We start from the raw sequence: 18,972 nt of genomic DNA on the forward strand, positions 1-18,972 counted from the left end.
AATAAACAATAACACCCATAGGAAAGTTCTCCTCAGAACAATCATCTGTGAGACCAAAAGGGCAATATCTGTCCAAAAGCAAGGACGAGAAGGCAGGAATGGGCAGGAAAACTTGACGAATGGCAAGGTGGAACGCAGGGTGGTAATGGGGAGAGTGACGACACATTGCAGAGACTGCAACCAATGTCATGGAACCATCTGTAAATAAGCTCTTGAACGGGAAACTAATTTGCTCTGTGTACCTTCACCTAAAGCACAAAAAGTACACACACACACATACACACAGTAGATTGACACCATATCCTTTTCTTTTAAGAGAAAAGATATTTAGAAGCCAGGACAGAATTTCTAAGCAGCAATAAACATGAAATACCTGAATAGTTTGGCAAGCATGGCTCCCATTGTTGGTGAGGATAGCAGAGATGGCCTGAAGTGTCCTTCCTGTTTCTCCCCAAGAAGCCACCAGGCTAAAGAGGCAAGCACAGGACAGTGCTGTCAGGGACTGTCCTGTGCTGTCATTCATTCCAGTACTTCGAACGGTGATTTCCAAAAGGAGCTGGAAGAGCGACTCTGTGGATAAAAAATAACTCAATTATATTCATTCAACATACACAACATTATATGTATATATTATTTATACCTTGCCTCATTACAAAAACTAAGTCAGTTAAAACACTTAATTTACTTAATTCCTTTCTAGTTATCTTATACCCCCTAAAGTTAAAATATTTCTACAATAAGGGCATGAAAGAACATTCAGTACAACTCCTTATTTTTGTAAATGAAGAAGTGAAATCTGCCTAAGGTCATTTAAAATAAACTTTCCTAAAGGCATTCACATAGTCAAGAAACTCATTCAATCAAGCAATAGACTACTTAATGCACTTATTTTACCATTTAGATTGAGAGGGACATGGGCTTCTTAAAATGTTAATTGTCCAGAAACTTATATATTTGAAAAACAACAAAAGAATACATAAAATGTATGCTATAATTTGTTTTAATACAAAATTGGTTTTGTTGTTAACAGCAGTCACACTTTAAAGAGGGAGTATGTAATCCATTTTATACCCTAGAAAAACCTTCATGTCAACAGGGTTGATATCTTCCTTTAATGAATAATGAAACTGAGAAACAGAGGAGTTAATTTTTTTTTCCCAAATCATAAAGCCATTTAGTGACACAAGTGGAAAACATAACACAAGAATATTCTATGGCCAGCAGAGTTCTCCATAAAAGACTCTCTGAAACAACTCCATCCAAGACTGAATCAGTAGACATCCTCTGGATATTTCCTCCACAGAAAGAAAGGGGGATCTGAAAATATTTAGAGTGAATAATCAGAGAGAGGGAGAGTGTGTGTGTGTGTCAGGAGAAGGTGAAGAAAAATTGAGAAAGATGAAGAGAGAACTAAGAAAAGGGGAGGCAGGGAAGACAGCAAGAGGAAGACTGATGTCATTCTCTGACTATAACTCACAGAAACCTAGGAATCATCCTGACCCCCTTCCTATCCCTCATCTTACGTATCTAATCCTAAATTAAGCCCTATTAACTTCATTTCCTAATTAATTTCTCCACTTATCTCCAATTCACCACCATCTTCCCAATCCATGCTAATACTATCTATTAACTGGACTACTAAAAAAGTGTTCATAAATTATCTCCTACCTTTTACATTCATAACCAAAGTAAATTTTTAAAACAAAAATCTGGTTACTACCTAAAATCCATTCATTCCTTTGTTAATTCCTTCTTCCCTCTCTCGTTCTCCCTCTTTCCTTTCTCCCTCCCTTCCTTCACTTGTCTCTCTATTCCTCAGTCTTTCATTTATTCCATCCATCCTTCCCTCTGCCTTCCCAAACATCTTTTTCTCTCCATCCCTTCATCTACTCTTCCTTCTATCTGGCTATACTTCTATCTATCCTTCTGCCATTCTATCTTTTACTTATTCAGCAAATATTTACTGAATTCTTACTATACACCAGGAACTATTCTAGATTGGGATAGTATAGTGGTAAACAATGTTTCCACCCTTACATGTGAGTAGAAGAAAAGTCAATAATTTAAACAAATAATTTCAGAAAATACATGCTATAAAAGAAAGGGCAATGAGATAGAGTGACTTTTCATTCCATTTAGAATAATAACCAAACTCCTTAACATGGCCCATAAAGTTTCCCAAGATCTACTTCCTGCCTTCCTCACACTGTATCACAAGGCCCTCCCCTCCCTCCACAGACTAGCCAGCCTTTCCCTTTTCTATCTCACAGCATCTCTACATGCTGCCCTTTCTGCCTGGAACACTTATAACCTGGTTACCTTCTTTTCATCCTCTAATCTCAAATATCACATCTTCAGGAAAGCCTGTTATAGACTCTCAGAACTCCATCAACTTCGCTCCATACTATTAATCCACATTTGTAATTACACATGTGTCCAACCATTCGATGCTAAGTTCTACAATACAGCAAAGGTGTCTCTATTGCTCACTACTGTATCATATTCTCTTAGCACACAACATAGGAAGTTCTCAAAAATTTCTGTTAAATACATGATCTGATGAACCAAAATTTAGTATACTATTTTGCAAATGCAAACAGAATTTACATTTGAGTAACTGAAAATATATATTCTAATCTTACACTGAACAGAAAGATAGATAAAAGAGAATGCTTTTTTAAAGTAATGATGAGTAAATCAAAATCCATTTGTAAAGAGCAGTTTGCTGTATACTAATTCAGCAATAATATTGGAATAGCAATAACTATTTCAATAATATGAGCTATGCAAAAGATAACGTGAATAACAAGAAAGTAACCAAGTGGGAAAAGGTAACTAATCTGATTGTGATAAGATACTGGATCAAAGGAAAAAAGCAGAGACAGGCTTCAACAAAAATAGGGTTTTAAAGAACAAGATTACTACATATATCTTTGAGATAATTAAAGAAAATAAAAACTATGAAGGTATGGTAAACCCCTTATACAGTAAAATTAATTAAAGCAGTGAAGAGATCAGATGTAAGAGTTGAAAGGATCAAAGAGAGACCAAATAATTTATCAGTACACTACCTGGAAAAACTACTTTTTTTTTAGCAACATTTTAAATTGTTAAAAAAAAAAAATTGTTAAAAGAACAGTCTATTGTATAGACTGAACACGATGGAAAATGTACAACTGATGGGAGACAACAGAGTGGTAGAAGACCTAGGAGGAAAGAAATATGAGCATGTTGTTCAAAATAATACAGAACATAGGATTTAGTGGATATTTTAAATACTCCAATTGTTTGTTAATGAACAAACCAGAGCTAATCAACAGGCGTCTGCTTCTTAACAGTGGCAGCATTTAATAACATTTAGGTGGAGTCAGGTTGTTGTTAAAAATCCTCAGCTTATTTTAATGGCTAGGATAATTAGTACTCTCCCCCCACTAAAACAAAACAACAGAAACAATCAAACACAAAAACTCAATCACTACATGTGACCAAAAGAAAAAATCTATAGTCCAAACCAGCAGTGTGATCCCGAGAGCTGCAGCACCAGCATCAGCTGGGAACTTAGAAATGCAAATTCTTGGGCTCAAGCCCAGACCTACTGAATCAGAAGCTCAATAGGTAGGGCCCAGATGACTGACAGATGCTCAAGTTTGAGAACCACAGCTCTAGTCCTTCTGAGAATTTTCCTATGATACCAGAAAGATCTAGAAAACTCTAGACTCTTCGAAGGTCCATGGTTAGCATCAAAGAAAAGGAAATCAGCCAATTTAAAAAACATTGCTTCCTTTATATCTCTATTCCTTAACATCATTCAAGTAAAAGCTTCTATATGGTTTATAGAATTAAGTGTTGAGCCTAGGTCACTGACATGAAAAGCAATCATTCAAAAAATTCATGAAAAAAAGCAAATGTATTTACTTAATGGAAGTTGTTACTAATTCACAAGCTTTTATCCATGACATAAATAATAGATTTCTGTCCATGAAGAACACAGAAGAAATGCTTTCTCTGTTTAGAAATTAAGTGTGCTGTTTTCAGTACCATTTGTTTCCTTTTTCCCTATTTTTTAACTAAGTATCCAGAGTAATGTGTAAAATCAGAGAAAGTGAACGCTAACTATTTGGGGAAAAGGTTTAATAAGAACAATGTAAGTTAATAATGACTATAAGGATTGAGGATTATCTGTGGGTTCCAAGGATTTATATTTTGTTTTTTCCCTATCATTACAATAATCAAGAATTGTCTGTGCATGAGCTATAATTCTTTTTTTTTTTATCATGGTAAAAATATATTTAATAAAAATTTGCCAGTTCAGCAGTTTTTACATTTATACTTCCAATAATATTCAGTATGTTCAACCAGTTATGCAACTATCAGCACTATCCTTTTTTAAATTATTCTGCCACCATTAATAGAAACTCAGTGCCCCCTAGGCAATGACTCCCCCTTTCCTTCTTCCTCCCACCCCTGGAAACCATTAATGAGTTTTGGTCTCTATACATTTGCCTATTTCACATAACTAACTTACTTCACAGAGCATAATGTTTTCAAAATTCACCCATTTTGTAGCATGTATGAGGACTTCATTTCTCTTTACGGCTGAGTAATATTCCATTGTGTGTACATACTACATTTTGCTTAACTATTCATCTGCTGATGGGCATTTAGTTCTTTTTACCTTTTGGCTACTGTGAATAGTGTTGTAATGAACACTGGTGTACAGGCTGATTTATAACTCTTAAACCATAACTTCAGGGGAGCATAGTTAGCAAATACCTTAAAACTTATGTGTCCACTGTTTCATTACCATAAATAAAGGCTGCATTACATGTTGTGTGTGCTTCTTAAGAGAAGCTATTTAGTTTCAAATCCTACATTCAATGAGTCTGGGCTCTTACCTAGGACCTCTGGTGGCTCCGACTGCAGGCCTTCTGGCTGCTGACCCTGAAGCACATTAAGCAGGGCTTGGAGACTCCTGAGACAGAGGGATGGATGAGAAAACCGCGTCTCCTTGATCAATTCGAAAACTTCACAAAGGCCAACCTCAATAATCTATTTAAATGAGAAAAGAATTATACTTTATAACATGTAATTTAATAATACTTCCCAGTCAGTTGAGCTGGTGCAAGTTATTTTCATAGCAGAGGGCAGACCACTGCAGTATTAAAGAGGAGAAAGCAAAAATAAAACACGTAAAAATAAAAAATACGTTTAACCTCAAGATTTAGAAAACCTCCATCTAATAATAAAAGGCTAAAACACAGTGGCACTGTTTAAGTAGTTTTAACATAATGAAATCTTAATAAACTATCATGAAAACAGTTTTTAACACTGAACTAGATACTAGATTGCATTCACTCAGAAGAAGGTAATTTTTAAATTTTTTATAAAGTTCACTTAGTTATGCTCAAGTAAAATTCAGGATTCTTCTCTCAAAACTCATGTTGCTTATGACCAGAAATAAAGTCAATATAGCACATACAGTGAAAAGACTAGAAAAGGACCTTTCATCTGAATCCTTCTTACAATGGTACAATTGTCATATTATTATTTATAGATGGTGTCCCTTATTTTAGCAGGATTATCAAAAATTAACAACCGCTTAGTTAAAATATCACTGGTACTTTTATTCTAATTATCGTATCATTCCTCATAGGAATCAAGAGAAATCTGACTCAGAATGTAGCAAAGGGGCCCTGGTAGCGCAGTGGCTTATAGGTTGGCTGCTAACCAAAAGGTTGGCAGTTCAAATCCACCATGCACTTCTTGGAAACTCTGTGGGGCAGCTCTATTCTGTCCCATAAGGTCGCTACGAGTCGAAATCGACTCGATGGCAACAGGTTTTGTTTTCTTTTTTAAATGTAGGAAAAGATTGAAAGGGTAAAATGTGATGAACTGGTAAAAGGATATAGTTTTAAAGGATTGATAAAAATAATAGACAATAAAGTGTCATTTTTCAGCGATGTCAACATTTTCAGAACCAGATGTGTAGGCTCTCTTCAGGAGGTGTTAATGTAAATTATTTGGAGAAGTAACAGAGAAAGTTAAAAAAGATTAATTAGTAGAAATGCATCAAAGCATTAATTCTATCGGACATGACAGTGGAAAAACATTCTCTCTGCTGATATTTTTGTATTCATTCATATAGAAATATTTCCTAAGCACTTACTTCACACAACTCACTATAGAAGATACGAAGATACATTATATGGAAACTTGTCAGCTAAGAGTTAAAATCTAATAGAGAAAATGAGCCATGTATATAATTCCCACCCAGTCAAGACTTTTGTTTCATCATTTATTAATTATACTGTAACTGACTATTTTGTTTCTGTTTTCCCAACTAAGCTATGGTCTCCTTGAGGACAAGGACACCAACTTAAATAGTATAGTATCTTCCATGCCTAGATATACAATAAATATTTGTTTACTCACTCACTTGTGTGGTTAAAACCGCTGCAACTCATAAATATATTTTCCAGACAGAGGTCAAATCAGTTGCAGGCAAGTCAGCTGCCGTTCTGACTGACATCTGCAACGTTTATGAATAATGCAGATATAACTGAGAAGTCAAACAACTAGTAGGGCTGTCCTTGGAGAATTCATCTAAAATCCTAGCAGGCTTGACTGTAACTAAGATTACAGAAGTGCTTACACAGAGTTTCAATTGATTGCATGCACTATGTGATAGTATTTTTCCATTTGATATAGTTTCTTTTCCTGGAATGGACTAGAAAACAGAAACATGCTGTCCAAGATTTCCATCTGCCTACTTACAAGAAACAGAAATGTGAGGTTAAAGATCTCCTAAAGTACAAAATGTAGGGCTCTATTCTCAGGTCACTGGAAAACTACTATATCCTATCAATCTTTAGAACTGCTCAGTCTACAACCAACCGTGACTTTTCATAGTTCCAAGATTCTTGATTTCACAGATGACATTTTTGGCTAGGGGTTGTTTATATATACGGGTCCTCTAGTAATAGAGAAATTACTGAACCTTGCCAGAAGAGTAAGACTGCTTACTGAACAGGTCCCTCAGTTGTCTCTCTAATGAGTTTAAGTTGTAATAACAAATGTATGACAACAGGCAACTCAGGTAGGCTGTGTAGGACAGAGTACTAGCTGATTTTAATGAGTCATGCCCATAAAACTTTAGTCACAATAATCAGGACAGAGAACTTCCCACCTGCTTAGGTTAAACACTGTAGAGTCCCACTAATAATTTATATATTGGTTCGTGTAGTTTTTTGTTTGTTTGTTTTAAATGAAACGAATTCATTTCTAGAATAGTAACTTGCATGTAACACACAACAAAGTAAAAATCAACCTCAAGCTTTCCAAACATTAAAGAAATATTACTATTTAGCTCTGAATTATTAAGACAGGAAACAAAGTATTCTGAAATAAGTCTTTTTATGAGGTTTGGATGAGCAGAGAGTATTTTGCCAGAAATATGAACTTGGAAACTGAACTTAACGCTTTGAAGCCTGTCTTAGAGTCACTGAAAACACTTCTTTCTCCCTCATAATATTAAGAGTATAAAGAGAAAAAAATATAGTACTGCAAATACAGTATGATTTATTTTGCACAGAAATAAATCTATGCTTTAATATATACATAGAAAAAAGAGCAAAAGAAATAAAAATAGTAGTAGTAGTAGGTATTTCTGGGTAATGGGGTTTTAGAAATTATTTTCCTCTTCATAAAAAAAGTTCTGCATTTTTCAAATTATCCACCATGAATATGCACTGCTTCAATAATTAGAAAAATAAATAAATGCAACTTTTAAATAGAATAGTAATTAATTACATAATAAGATGACACACTACAACACTTTTTTTTTTTTTTTTAAAGGGCCTGTTTTTCTTTTATTAGGTTAAGAACCAGCAGATGTTCTTTGCACTGGCAGAAACTCTAATATATATATATATATATATATATATATATATATTTTATTAACTTTTATTGAGCTTCAAGTGAACGTTTACAAATCATGTCAAACTGTCACATATAAGTTTATATACACCTTACTCCGTACTCCCACTTACTCTCCCCCTAATGAGTCAGCCCTTCCAGTCTCTCCTTTCATGACAATTTTGCCAGCTTCCAACTCTCTCTATCCTCCCATCCCCCCTCCAGACAGGAGATGCCAACACAGTCTCAAGTGTCCACCTGATACAAGTAGCTCACTCTTTGTCAGCATCTCTCTCCAACCCATTGTCCAGTCCCTTCCATGTCTGATGAGTTGTCTTCGGGAATGGTTCCTGTCCTGGGCCAACAGAAGGTTTGGGGACCATGACCGCCGGGATTCCTCTAGTCTCAGTCAGACCATTAAGTATGGTCTTTTTGTGAGAATTTGGGGTCTGCATCCCACTGATCTCCTGCTCCCTCAGGGGTTCTCTGTTGTGTTCCCTGTCAGGGCAGTCATCGGTTGTGGCCGGGCACCAAGTAGTTCTTCTGGTCTCCGGATGATGTAGGTCTCTGGTTCACGTGGCCCTTTCTGTCTCTTGGGCTCTTAGTTATCGTGTGACCTTGGTGTTCTTCATGCTCCTTTGATCCAGGTAGACTACAACTCTTTTTAATGGTTAAATATAATTAACCACCCCACACATAGTTTCCTTCCATTTCTCTTCAAAATAGTCTTTTTGTAAATTTACTGAATTTTACCTTTACTATTGCTTCTGAATAAATACTAAAAGCTCTCTACTATACTTGAAAGATGAAGGAACGCAAAGCACAGCTACCTGATACAGCCAATCCAATGTCACTGCTGGGAAGGGTGAGGAAAAATGACATAATGAGTCTTTCAAGGCTTTACTTTGCTCTCAGCAAATCATGTATTTCCAAAGTTGGTTTTGTTATTTCTTTATAAGCATGAGCATAAACATTTGGTTATATCATGTTTACATTTAATAATTATTAACTGTTTGCCATTAGAAATTGTATCTTGTTCTATTTAAAAAATTCTGGAATCAGTTCTAATACATACAGAATACATTTGGAAAAGCTTAAAAAGAAATCAAAAGTAGATTTATATATTACTAGAGTATGAAGTATAGTATACTAGAGTATGAATCCACCAGGCACTCCTTGGAAACTCTATGGGGCAGCTCTACTCTGTCCTATAGGGTCACTATGAGTCGGAATCGACTCGATGGCACTGGGTTTACTGGGTTATAGTATGAAGGGTGCCCTGCGGCACAGTGGTTAAGCGATACGACTGCCAACCAAAAGGTCAAGAGTTCAAATCCACCAGCTGCTCCTTGGATACCCCATGGGGCAGTGCTATTCTGTCCTCTAGGGTCGCTATGGGTCAGGATCGACTCAACGGCAATGGGCTTTATTTTGTTTTTTTGGTTACAGTATGAAGGGAGTTCTGGTGGCCCAGTGGCTAAGTGTTAGGCTGCTAAGCAAAAGCTGGGAGTTCAAATCCACTAGCCGCTAGTTGCAAACCCTACAGGACAGTTCTACTTTGTTCTACAGGGTCGCTATGAGTCAGAATCGGCTCCACGGCAACGAGTTTTTTTAATAGTATGAAGAAGCACTGCACCCCAAGACAAAGTCTGAAACCCTCTGCATGACATATGAGACACTTCATGATCTAGCTGCTGTTCTTTGTCTCTTGCCATATCTCAGCCTCTACACTCCAGGCAAGATAGACTACTAGTACTTTCATAATGATGCTTGCTGTTCCTTCTGTCTGAAAATGCATCTTCAGTCAGTGTTGCCTTCTTATTTTATCAGTTAGGTTGTTCGTATATCCCTATTAATCATCAGGGCACTGGAGGACAGTTGGTTATTTACATGACTATTATCCCTACTAGATAATACTTTGTTGAGAATGGACATTGCATCTCACCTTTTTGTTCTCAGAGCATAATATAATGCTTGTTACAAAATCAAAAAGAATTTACTAAATAAACAAATAGTAAGTCTACTTAAATTTACATCTTTTAACAAAATATATGACAGGACTAGCCTCAAACGAGTTTAGATGGGAAGTATGAATCCTAAGTACTATTATTAAAAAATTAAATCGTTACCGACTGGGAGAATATCTTCGGAAACTACATATCAAAAAAAAAAAAAAAAAACTATTAACCAAAATGTATATAAAACTTCAACAACTTAACAACAAAAAGACAAATAACACAATCATAAAACGGGCAAAGCACTGGAATAGACATTTCAACAAAGTGGACATTCAAATGGCCACAAAACACTTGAAAAGATGGTCAATGTCATTAGCCATCAGAGAGATGCAAATCCAAACCACAGTGAGACAGTATTTCACTTCCACTAAAATGGTTAAGAAAAAACAAACAAACAAAAACACAGAAAATAACAAATGTTGGTGAGGATGTGAGGAAACTGGAACCCTTATCCATTGCTGGTAGGAATCCAAAAAGCAACAGCCATTGTGGAAAACCACAGGGTGGTTCCTCAAAAAACTAAATACAGAACTACCATATGACTCAGCAATTTCGCTCCTAGGTATGTAACCAAAAGACCTGAAAGCAGAAACTCAAACAGTTGTATATCATATTTCAAAACAGCACTATTCACAATAGCCAAAAGGCGGAAACCACCTAAATGCCCAACAACGGATGAATACCAAAAACCAAACCCAGTGCCGTCAAGTCGATTCCGACTCATAGCGACCCTATAGAACAGGATAGAACTGCCCCATAGAGTTTCCAAGGAGTGCCTGGTGGATTCGAACTGCCGACCCTTTGGCTAGCGGCTGTAGCACTTAACCACTATACCACCAGGGTTTCCAGTGGATGAATAGATAAACAAAATGTGGTACATACAATGAAATGCTACTCAGCCAGTAAGAGAAATGAAGTCTTGATACATGCTACAATATGGATGAAGCCTGAAGGTGTGCTGAGTAAAATGAGCCAATCACAAAAGGACAAATATTGTCTGAACTCACTTATATAAAAAGACAGGAAAAGGCAAGTGTACAGAGACCAAAGTTTATCAGTAGCTACCAGGGATGGGAAGGAAGGGGCAACAGAGGATTACTGCATATAGAGTAGTGACTTTCAGTTTATGGTAATGGAAAAATCGCATTAATTTAAGGGTAGGGTTGCACAGCCAATTAATGTAATTGCTGTCAATAAGTTGTACACCGTAAAAAGTTGAATTGGCAAAAGTTGTTTGATAGATATACTGACAAGAATGACAAAAAAAAAAAAAAGTAGCTACTGAGGCTGCTTTATGTGTAAACACCTCATGGGTTTTGCTTTCTTGGTTTGGAGTTTTTTTGTTTATTTGTTTGGAGTTTTAAGGTCCTGGTTTTATGGTACATCCCAGTTAAATGGCCTAATACCATGTTTAGTACTTCTGTTCTACCTCCCAAGTTTGTTGCATAGTGCCTGGGGTCTTAAAAGCTTGCCAGTGGCCATCTAAGGTACAATTAGTTTCTATTGGCCTGGGGCAACAGAGGAAGAAGGAGAGTCAGGAATAGGAGAAGGAAATGGAATGTGTGGCTAATTGCCTCCATGAACAACCAGCTCCTTTGCCAAGAGAGCTGGATGGTGCCCAGCTATCACCACTAAACATTTTGATCAAGGATTCTATAGAAGAATCCTGATCAAAAGGGGGGAAATGTAGAACGGAATTTAAAATTCTCATGGAATCCAGATTTTCTGGAGCCATGGAAGCTAAATGAACCCCTGAAACTATTAGCTTGAGATAATCTTTAAACCTTAAACCAAAAATATCCCTGATGTCTTCTTAAAACCAAATAATAGTTAAGCTTAACTAGTAAAGAATGTCTACCTTGAGCATTGTGCTCTTTTAAGATCTACCTATATGGGATCAAATTGTCAACAGCAACTCAAAAGATTGGATAGGAACCTTAGGGGACAGTGAGTTTATGTTAATGGGGGAGGAACAACTTGGAAAAGTAGGGTGAGAATAATTGCAAAACCCAAAGATTGTGATCAATGTCACTGAATTGTACACGTGCAAAATGTTAAATTGGTATATGTTCTGCTGTGTATATTCTCAATAACAGCAACAAAAACTAAAAAAATGATGTAGTTATAAAATATGGAAAGCTGTAGAGCATCTGGAAGTAAGATTCTGAAAAGAAAGTTTTTAATCTGTGCAAAAACTTTTTTGGGAGGTGGGGGGTAAAAAACAACATAGAAACATTAAGGTAGGGGTAAGAAAGCTTCTTTAAAAATATCAATGATTACTACCCATAAAACACCTATACACACACACAAAGCCTCACGACCAAGGTCTACATGCAAATCAAATTTAAGTTCTAAACATCAAGAAGGGGAAACAATAAAATTGAATTAAAATGATACTTCAAATAAAAATGGTCTTAAACATGAGGAGAAAAAGGAGTGGAAGAGAAAGAACTACAGGTGAGGTGAAAAACAGGGAGAGCTACACATGCAGGTGCACGGGAGAAGCAACAAAGAAAGAGCAGAAGCTCAGACAAAAGGAGCATTTGGAGTAGAGATATAAAAAGGGTCTAAAAGAAAAGAAAATGCCAACATTTCTCACCTGGCCTCAAATTCCTATCACCTCAAACCTAAAAGACCCATCTTTTTCTTTGTGCGAGTCTTTCATGTCTTGTAAACAGCTGCCAAAAACATCACTTGTCTTAGTTATCTAGTGCTGCTATAACAAGAACACCACAAGTGGATGGCTTCAACAAAGGGAAGTTTATTCTCTTACAGTCTGGTAGGCTACAAGTCCAAATTCAGGGCATCAGCTCCAGAGGAAGGCTTTCTCTCTCTGTCAGCTCTGGAGGAAGGTCCTTGTCATCAATCTTCCCCTGGACTAGGAGCTTCTCCACGCATGAACTCCAGGTCCAAAGGACACGCTCTGCTCCCGGTGCTGCCTTCTTGGTGGTATGAGGTCCCCAAGTCTCTGTGCTCATTTCTCTCTTTTATATCTCGAAAGAGATTAGTTTAAGACACTATCTAATCTTGTAGATCATTACATCATAGTGGTAGGATTTACAACACATAGGAAAATCACATCAGATGACAAAATGGCAGACAATCATACAATACTAGGAATCAAGACCTGGCCAAGTTGACAGACATTTATGAGGGACACAATTCAATACCTCACATCACCTCAGATTCACTCCCTAGAGCCCATGCCCCAACCCACAATACTCTGATTTCCTCTGTATAAAGGCATCTCATTGCTTCTTTTCCTCTCTTCATATGGCATTCATCACACGATCTCACTGATTTTCCTGAAGTTTTCTTTCCTTGGATAAGAAGTATTACTTAATAAATTTAAGAGTTCCTTGAAAAGTAACTCATATTCATTTGCAGCTACACATTTTGTTTGCACCTAACCTGACACTTGTAATTTCAACTATCATTTATTGAGCAATTACTATGGGCCAGGAACTCTTCTCTCAGGCATTTGATATCCACTAGCTCATTTAATCCACACTACAACCCTATAAGGTAAAAATTATCCACATGTTATAGAAGAAAAAACCAAGGCACAGTGAGAGGTCAAATAACTTTCCCAGAATCATACAGTAAGTTTTTTTTTGAGGGGGTAGGTATTTGAACCCAGACGGAGTCCTGTTAGCATAGTGGTTAAGTACTCAACTGCAACCAAAAGGTTAGTGGTGCAAACCCACCCAGCAGCTCCGCAAGGGAAAGACCTGGCAATGTGCTTCCATAATGATTATAGTCCAGAAAACCCCACGGGGTATTCTACTCTGTCACATGGGGTCACCATGACTCAGAATCTCCTTGATGACACACAACAACATATGAACCCAGGCAGTTTGATTCCATAATCCATGTTCCTAACTACTATATTGTCTTCCAATGAGTCAGTACATGGTAAAAAAAAAAAAAAAAAAAAAACTCATTATTATTCATTCGGGTGATCTGATTTTCTTTTAATTTTCTTTGAAAGATCCCCTTTAGTTACTCTTTTTACCCTACTTTTACTGCTAGAGATGCTGAGAAACAGTCTGAAGAATGACCAATAATTTATTTCTTCAATACCTGTTTATACAGATGTTTTAAAAACAAATCGAGAATCACTTTTCTTGATTGTGCAATACTTTTCATTTGAACCACAGTTTATGGTTCAAAATCTATATATCCATATGAAAGATTTCTCTGGGTTTTTATTTTACCTCTCAATACTGAACTTAAGCAAAGTGATGACTATGGTACAGTGTGATTCACCCACACACAAAACAGTATTCTTATCAAAAATACATTAAGACCTGTAGCCTCACATTCTAACCTATTTACTTTTTGCTTTACTTCCCTAATTAAGCATAAGAAATCACAATAGACCATGGTCCCTACCGGGGGCGGGGGGCTTACATGAAAAAGATGAGCATGTTTGTTTTAAGCTGAAGAAAGGAACTAGCAGAGTAGGAACAATTAAAGACACTGGAGAAAGGGAATAAGGGAAGGAGGGTCCTGCTCTGAAACAGGAAGCTATAAAGGTATCTGAAGATGGTTGCGTAGGAAGCTGAGGAAGTTCACAAAGCTTCTATTACTCTATGAGATAAAAAGCAAGTCATTGTTGAGAATAAGGTAAGAACCACCTGATAGTATGATTAAGGAGAGTGGTGCACTTAGGAAGAGACATCACGAAAAGTGGGAGAGAAATCAAACCAGAAACACAGGTCCTACTTCACTAAGAAGTGAAACATATTTACATGATATCTTGTATGTGTGTGTGTGTACATTTTTCAAGAATAGTTTTGTTACCAGTTTATTAAAAAGGCAATATACGTGAATCTGTTATACTAAAGGAATCATTTTAAATACATCTATATTTAGAAAAAAGCAATATGCACAATCATTTCTCATACTTAACATTTAAAAATGTTTATATTTTCACCTGTTCTGTTAGGAATACTAACTACACCTCCTATGTAGAAAAAATACATATTACATGTTAAATGACACTATAGTCTTAAAATATACCAATACTTAACAGAACAGAGTACATTAAAAATAGTTTGCTCTGCTACAATATGTGTTTCCACACCAATTAGCTTATATACTTCTGGTAAATAAGACAGTGACACAGAATAATATAGAAGTTCTGCAGGTTTATACATAATTTTTTCCTAGCAAGGGGAGCCAAAATAGCAAAAGTAAAATTGCAACCTTAGGCAGCAAAAGAAAAAGCTCTCGGTTCAGCTGCTGCACAACCAGGAGCCTTTCTACTTCTACTTCAAGACAAATAAAAATGTGTACCTGCTTTTAGAGCTTCCTCACCATAGGTGAGCGCCCCCAGCTTTCTATGGCTCTCAGCTTGTGGCAACTTGTACTTCCTCCCATGCCCACATTAATGGCAGCTCACTGTCTCAGAGCTCCACTTTCATTTGCAATGGCTCAGTGCCTGCATGCCAGCACATCTACCCTCTGCTTCTGTACATTTTTAATGTCCTCTGTAGCAGACTCCAACCCAATGATCCTCCTGTCTGGTCTTCCCAATCACTGCCCACTGAGTTAAGATTATTGACTTTGTTTTGATTATTGAGCTCTGATTATAAAGTTGCATGAAGTTTTCCTGGTCTATCCCAGGCCTATTTTTACATGGCCCTGTTATTTTTACAGAAAGCCAGGTATTTTAGCTTACACACACACACACCTGTAAAGTATGCATCTAAATAGAAGCCAGTGACTTACCTTTGGAAGCTTGATAGGGGGCTCTTTGGATTCCTCCTCTTCATCACTATCTGACTCTCCACTCTGCACTGAGTTCTTAGATGCAGCTGCCAATGATGTTTCCTTTTTCTGCCATTCCAGAACACAATGGCGTACATTGCAGTATATATTGAAAGCAGAAGGATTACTATGTAGTTTGATATCTGGTATGATTATTGTATTCTCCAAGTTTTCAGACTGAAATACAAGATACAGTATTTCAATTTCATATTCTTTTCATCATCATCAAATCCCATGTTAAAGAGCAAAATATTAAAGATTAGACAAGCTGACTTGTGGAAGTCACGTAAGTGACATTGTAAAGACTGAACCTCAGTCTACTGGCTCAAACTAGAGTACACTTTCTATTGTGGTTGTTGTTGTTGTTGTGTGCCATCTACTCTGACTCATAGCAACCCTATGGGACAGAATAGAACTGCCCATAGGGTTTCCTAGGCTGTAATCTTTATGGGGGAAACCCTGGTGGCGCAGTGGTTAAGAGTTCAGCTGCTAACCAAAAGGTCAGCAGTTTGAATCCACCAGGCGCTCCTTGGAAACCGTATCAGGCAGTTCTACTCTGTCCTGTGGGGTCACTATGAGTCAGAATCGACTTGACGGCAATGGGAATCTTTACGGGAACAGATTCTCAGATCTTTTCTCCCACAGAGTGGCTGATGGGTTTGAACTGCCGACCTTTCGGTTAGCAGCCAAGCGCTTAACAATTGCGCCACCAGAGCTCCTTCCCCTTCTACTACACTTTAGTGTTTTTTGAGTAATATGGCAATAAAAACCTAGGAAAAAAAAACACTTTTTTAACAAATGATGCAGAATCAACTGGGAATTAATGTGGAAAAAAATCAACATCAACATGTAACACTATATACAAAATTCAACTTGAAATGGATCAGGCCTAAATATAAAAGCTAAAACTATAAAATCTCTAGATAAAAATATATAAGAAAATATCTGTTACCTTGGGTTAGACAAAGATTTTTTTACAAAGGACACAAAATCCATGAATCATATAAGAAAAAAAACTAATTAACTGAATTTTATAAAAATTTAAAACCTATTCCTGGAAAGCACCATAAAAAAAAAAAGCCATACAAGCCATAAAAATGGGGAAAAAAATTACTTACAATACAGATATCTGACAAGGGTCTTATATCTAGAGTATACAAAGAATTAGACAAACAACTCAATTATAAAAAGGGAGGCAAGATTTGAATAGATACTTCACCAATAAAGATATGTAAATGGCCAAAAGGCACAGGAAAAGATGTTCGTAGCATAGTCGTTACAGAAAAGGAAGCTAAAACTACAGTGAGATATCCCTTGTCTAAAATTTAAAAAGCTAACGGTATCATGTACGCAAAGACATAAAAACAACTGAAGTTTTCATATACTGGTAAAAATGTAAAATGAAACACCCATTTTAGAAAAATTTTTCAGTTTTCTAAAAAATTAAACACACATCTACTGTGCCACCTTTTGTTTACTCGTACTACTTCTCTTAGGGTACCATGACTGACCCTTGGCCAACTCCCAGGGATGTGGCCCAGAAGTGTACTTTATGTTAGCAACCGATAATTCTGTCACATACATCTGGAGCAAGGAAACATGCTGACTAGTTTGCCACATTGCTCTGTACAATCATCAAGATTGATGGTGTGCAACTAGTTTCACTGTTGGAGTCCTGAGTTTCTCTTGCCATAGCATAGCTGGTTGCATAGCAGTATATGCCTATGCGACCAAAAAAAATCCAAATCAAACTAGTTCTGTCGAGTTGATTCCAACTCATGGCAACCCCATGTGTGTCACAGAACTGTGCTCCTTAGGGTTTTTAATGGCAGTGATCTTTCAGGAGTAGATCACCAGGCTTTCTTCTGAGGCACCTCTAGGTGTATTCAAACTGCTGATCTTTCGGTTAGTAGCCACACACTTAACTTTTGTGCCACCCAGGGACTCCTCTATGTGACCCCCCCAAAAAATTATTGCCATTGAGTTGATTCCAAAAGAGCAGAACTGCCCCATAGGGTTTCCAAGAAGTGACTGGTGCATTTGAACTGGCAACCTTTTGGTTAGCAACCGAGCTCTTAACTACTGTGCCATGACCAGATCCCATAAAAGCCTTGATCTGTAAAGGCTCAAATGAGCTTCTTTGGCCAGAGACATTCCACATATGTTCCTGTAGTTCACTGAGGTTCTGTAAGTCCCTAGATAAGAAAAGACTAGGAAGCCTGTGCCTTAACTCCCTAGATTCCAGTGATACATATCTTTTCTCCTATTGCTTTTTCTCTGTATCCTTTGTTGTAACAAATCTTAGCCTTGAGTCTTGCAAGTCCTTCTGGCTAATCACCAAAGTAAAAACCACCTAACCATCCCACCCGGAGGTATTTACTCCTGAAAAATGAAAATATATATCCACACAAAGACCAGTACACAAATGTCCATAGCAGCTTTATTTGTAACAGCCAAAAACTAGAGACAACCCAAATATCCATCAACAGGTGAACGGACCAACAAATTGTGGCATACTATATAACGGGATACTAATCAGCAAAGAACAGGAATGAACAATTGATATTTACAACAACATGGACACAGCTCAAAATCATTGTGCTAAGAGAAGTAAGCCACACATTGTATAACCACATTTATGTGAAATCTGAGAAAATTAAAACTAATTTAAAGTGACAGAGAGCACATCTAATCCTGCTTAGAGCCAGGGTTGTTAGGAAAGGATGAAATGCAGAAGAGGATGAGGAAACTTGTGGGGTGATGGAAATGTTCTGTACTTTGATTGTAGTAGCGGCTTCCTGAGTGTACACATCTTTCAAAACTCACTGAACTGTACACTTTATATCCCTGTGTCAGGCTCCGCTGTTAAGAATTCTGATCTAAGACAGATATACTTGATAGCAGGATGTTGAGGAAGGTTCCTGTGTAATGGATTTCGCTTCATATGCTAGAGGGCAGGATTTAGCACAGGTTTGAGGAAAGTGGTAAAGGTTTGAAATAGTCACAGGAGAAAATGGCAGAAGTGTTTGACCAGAAAAAACGATAGGACAGTCTAGTAGTATTGAGCGTCCGTTTAAGATTGCTGATCGTGAGTGTGCATTAGTATCAATTAACTCTTATTTAACCCTCTTATTTAAACATATGGTACTCACATGCTGGGAAAGAGAAAAGATAGCTGGATTCATACAGGATTGCAACAAATATACACAGAAAAAAGAGATGTGGTAGGCAGAATAATGGCCTTCAAAAATGCCTACATCCTAAT

General features: G+C 37.0%; 1 protein-coding gene across 8 annotated transcripts in view; it reads right to left on the minus strand.

Annotated features, from left to right (window-relative positions):
* MYCBP2 (MYC binding protein 2) overlaps nt 1-18,972 on the minus strand; it is a 287,568-nt gene that overhangs the window by 229,392 nt on the left and 39,204 nt on the right. For all 8 annotated transcript variants that reach the window (XM_049853287.1, XM_049853282.1, XM_049853285.1 and 5 more), the window contains exons 3-5: nt 15,669-15,884; nt 4,896-5,049; nt 374-570 (exon numbers count right to left, since the gene is read on the minus strand). In XM_049853287.1, the coding sequence (XP_049709244.1) occupies nt 374-570; nt 4,896-5,049; nt 15,669-15,884 (567 nt within the window). The remainder of the gene's footprint in view (nt 1-373; nt 571-4,895; nt 5,050-15,668; nt 15,885-18,972) is intronic.

The sequence above is a fragment of the Elephas maximus genome, chromosome 14 (genome assembly GCF_024166365.1).
Source record: "Elephas maximus indicus isolate mEleMax1 chromosome 14, mEleMax1 primary haplotype, whole genome shotgun sequence".
Lineage (NCBI taxonomy): Eukaryota > Metazoa > Chordata > Mammalia > Proboscidea > Elephantidae > Elephas > Elephas maximus.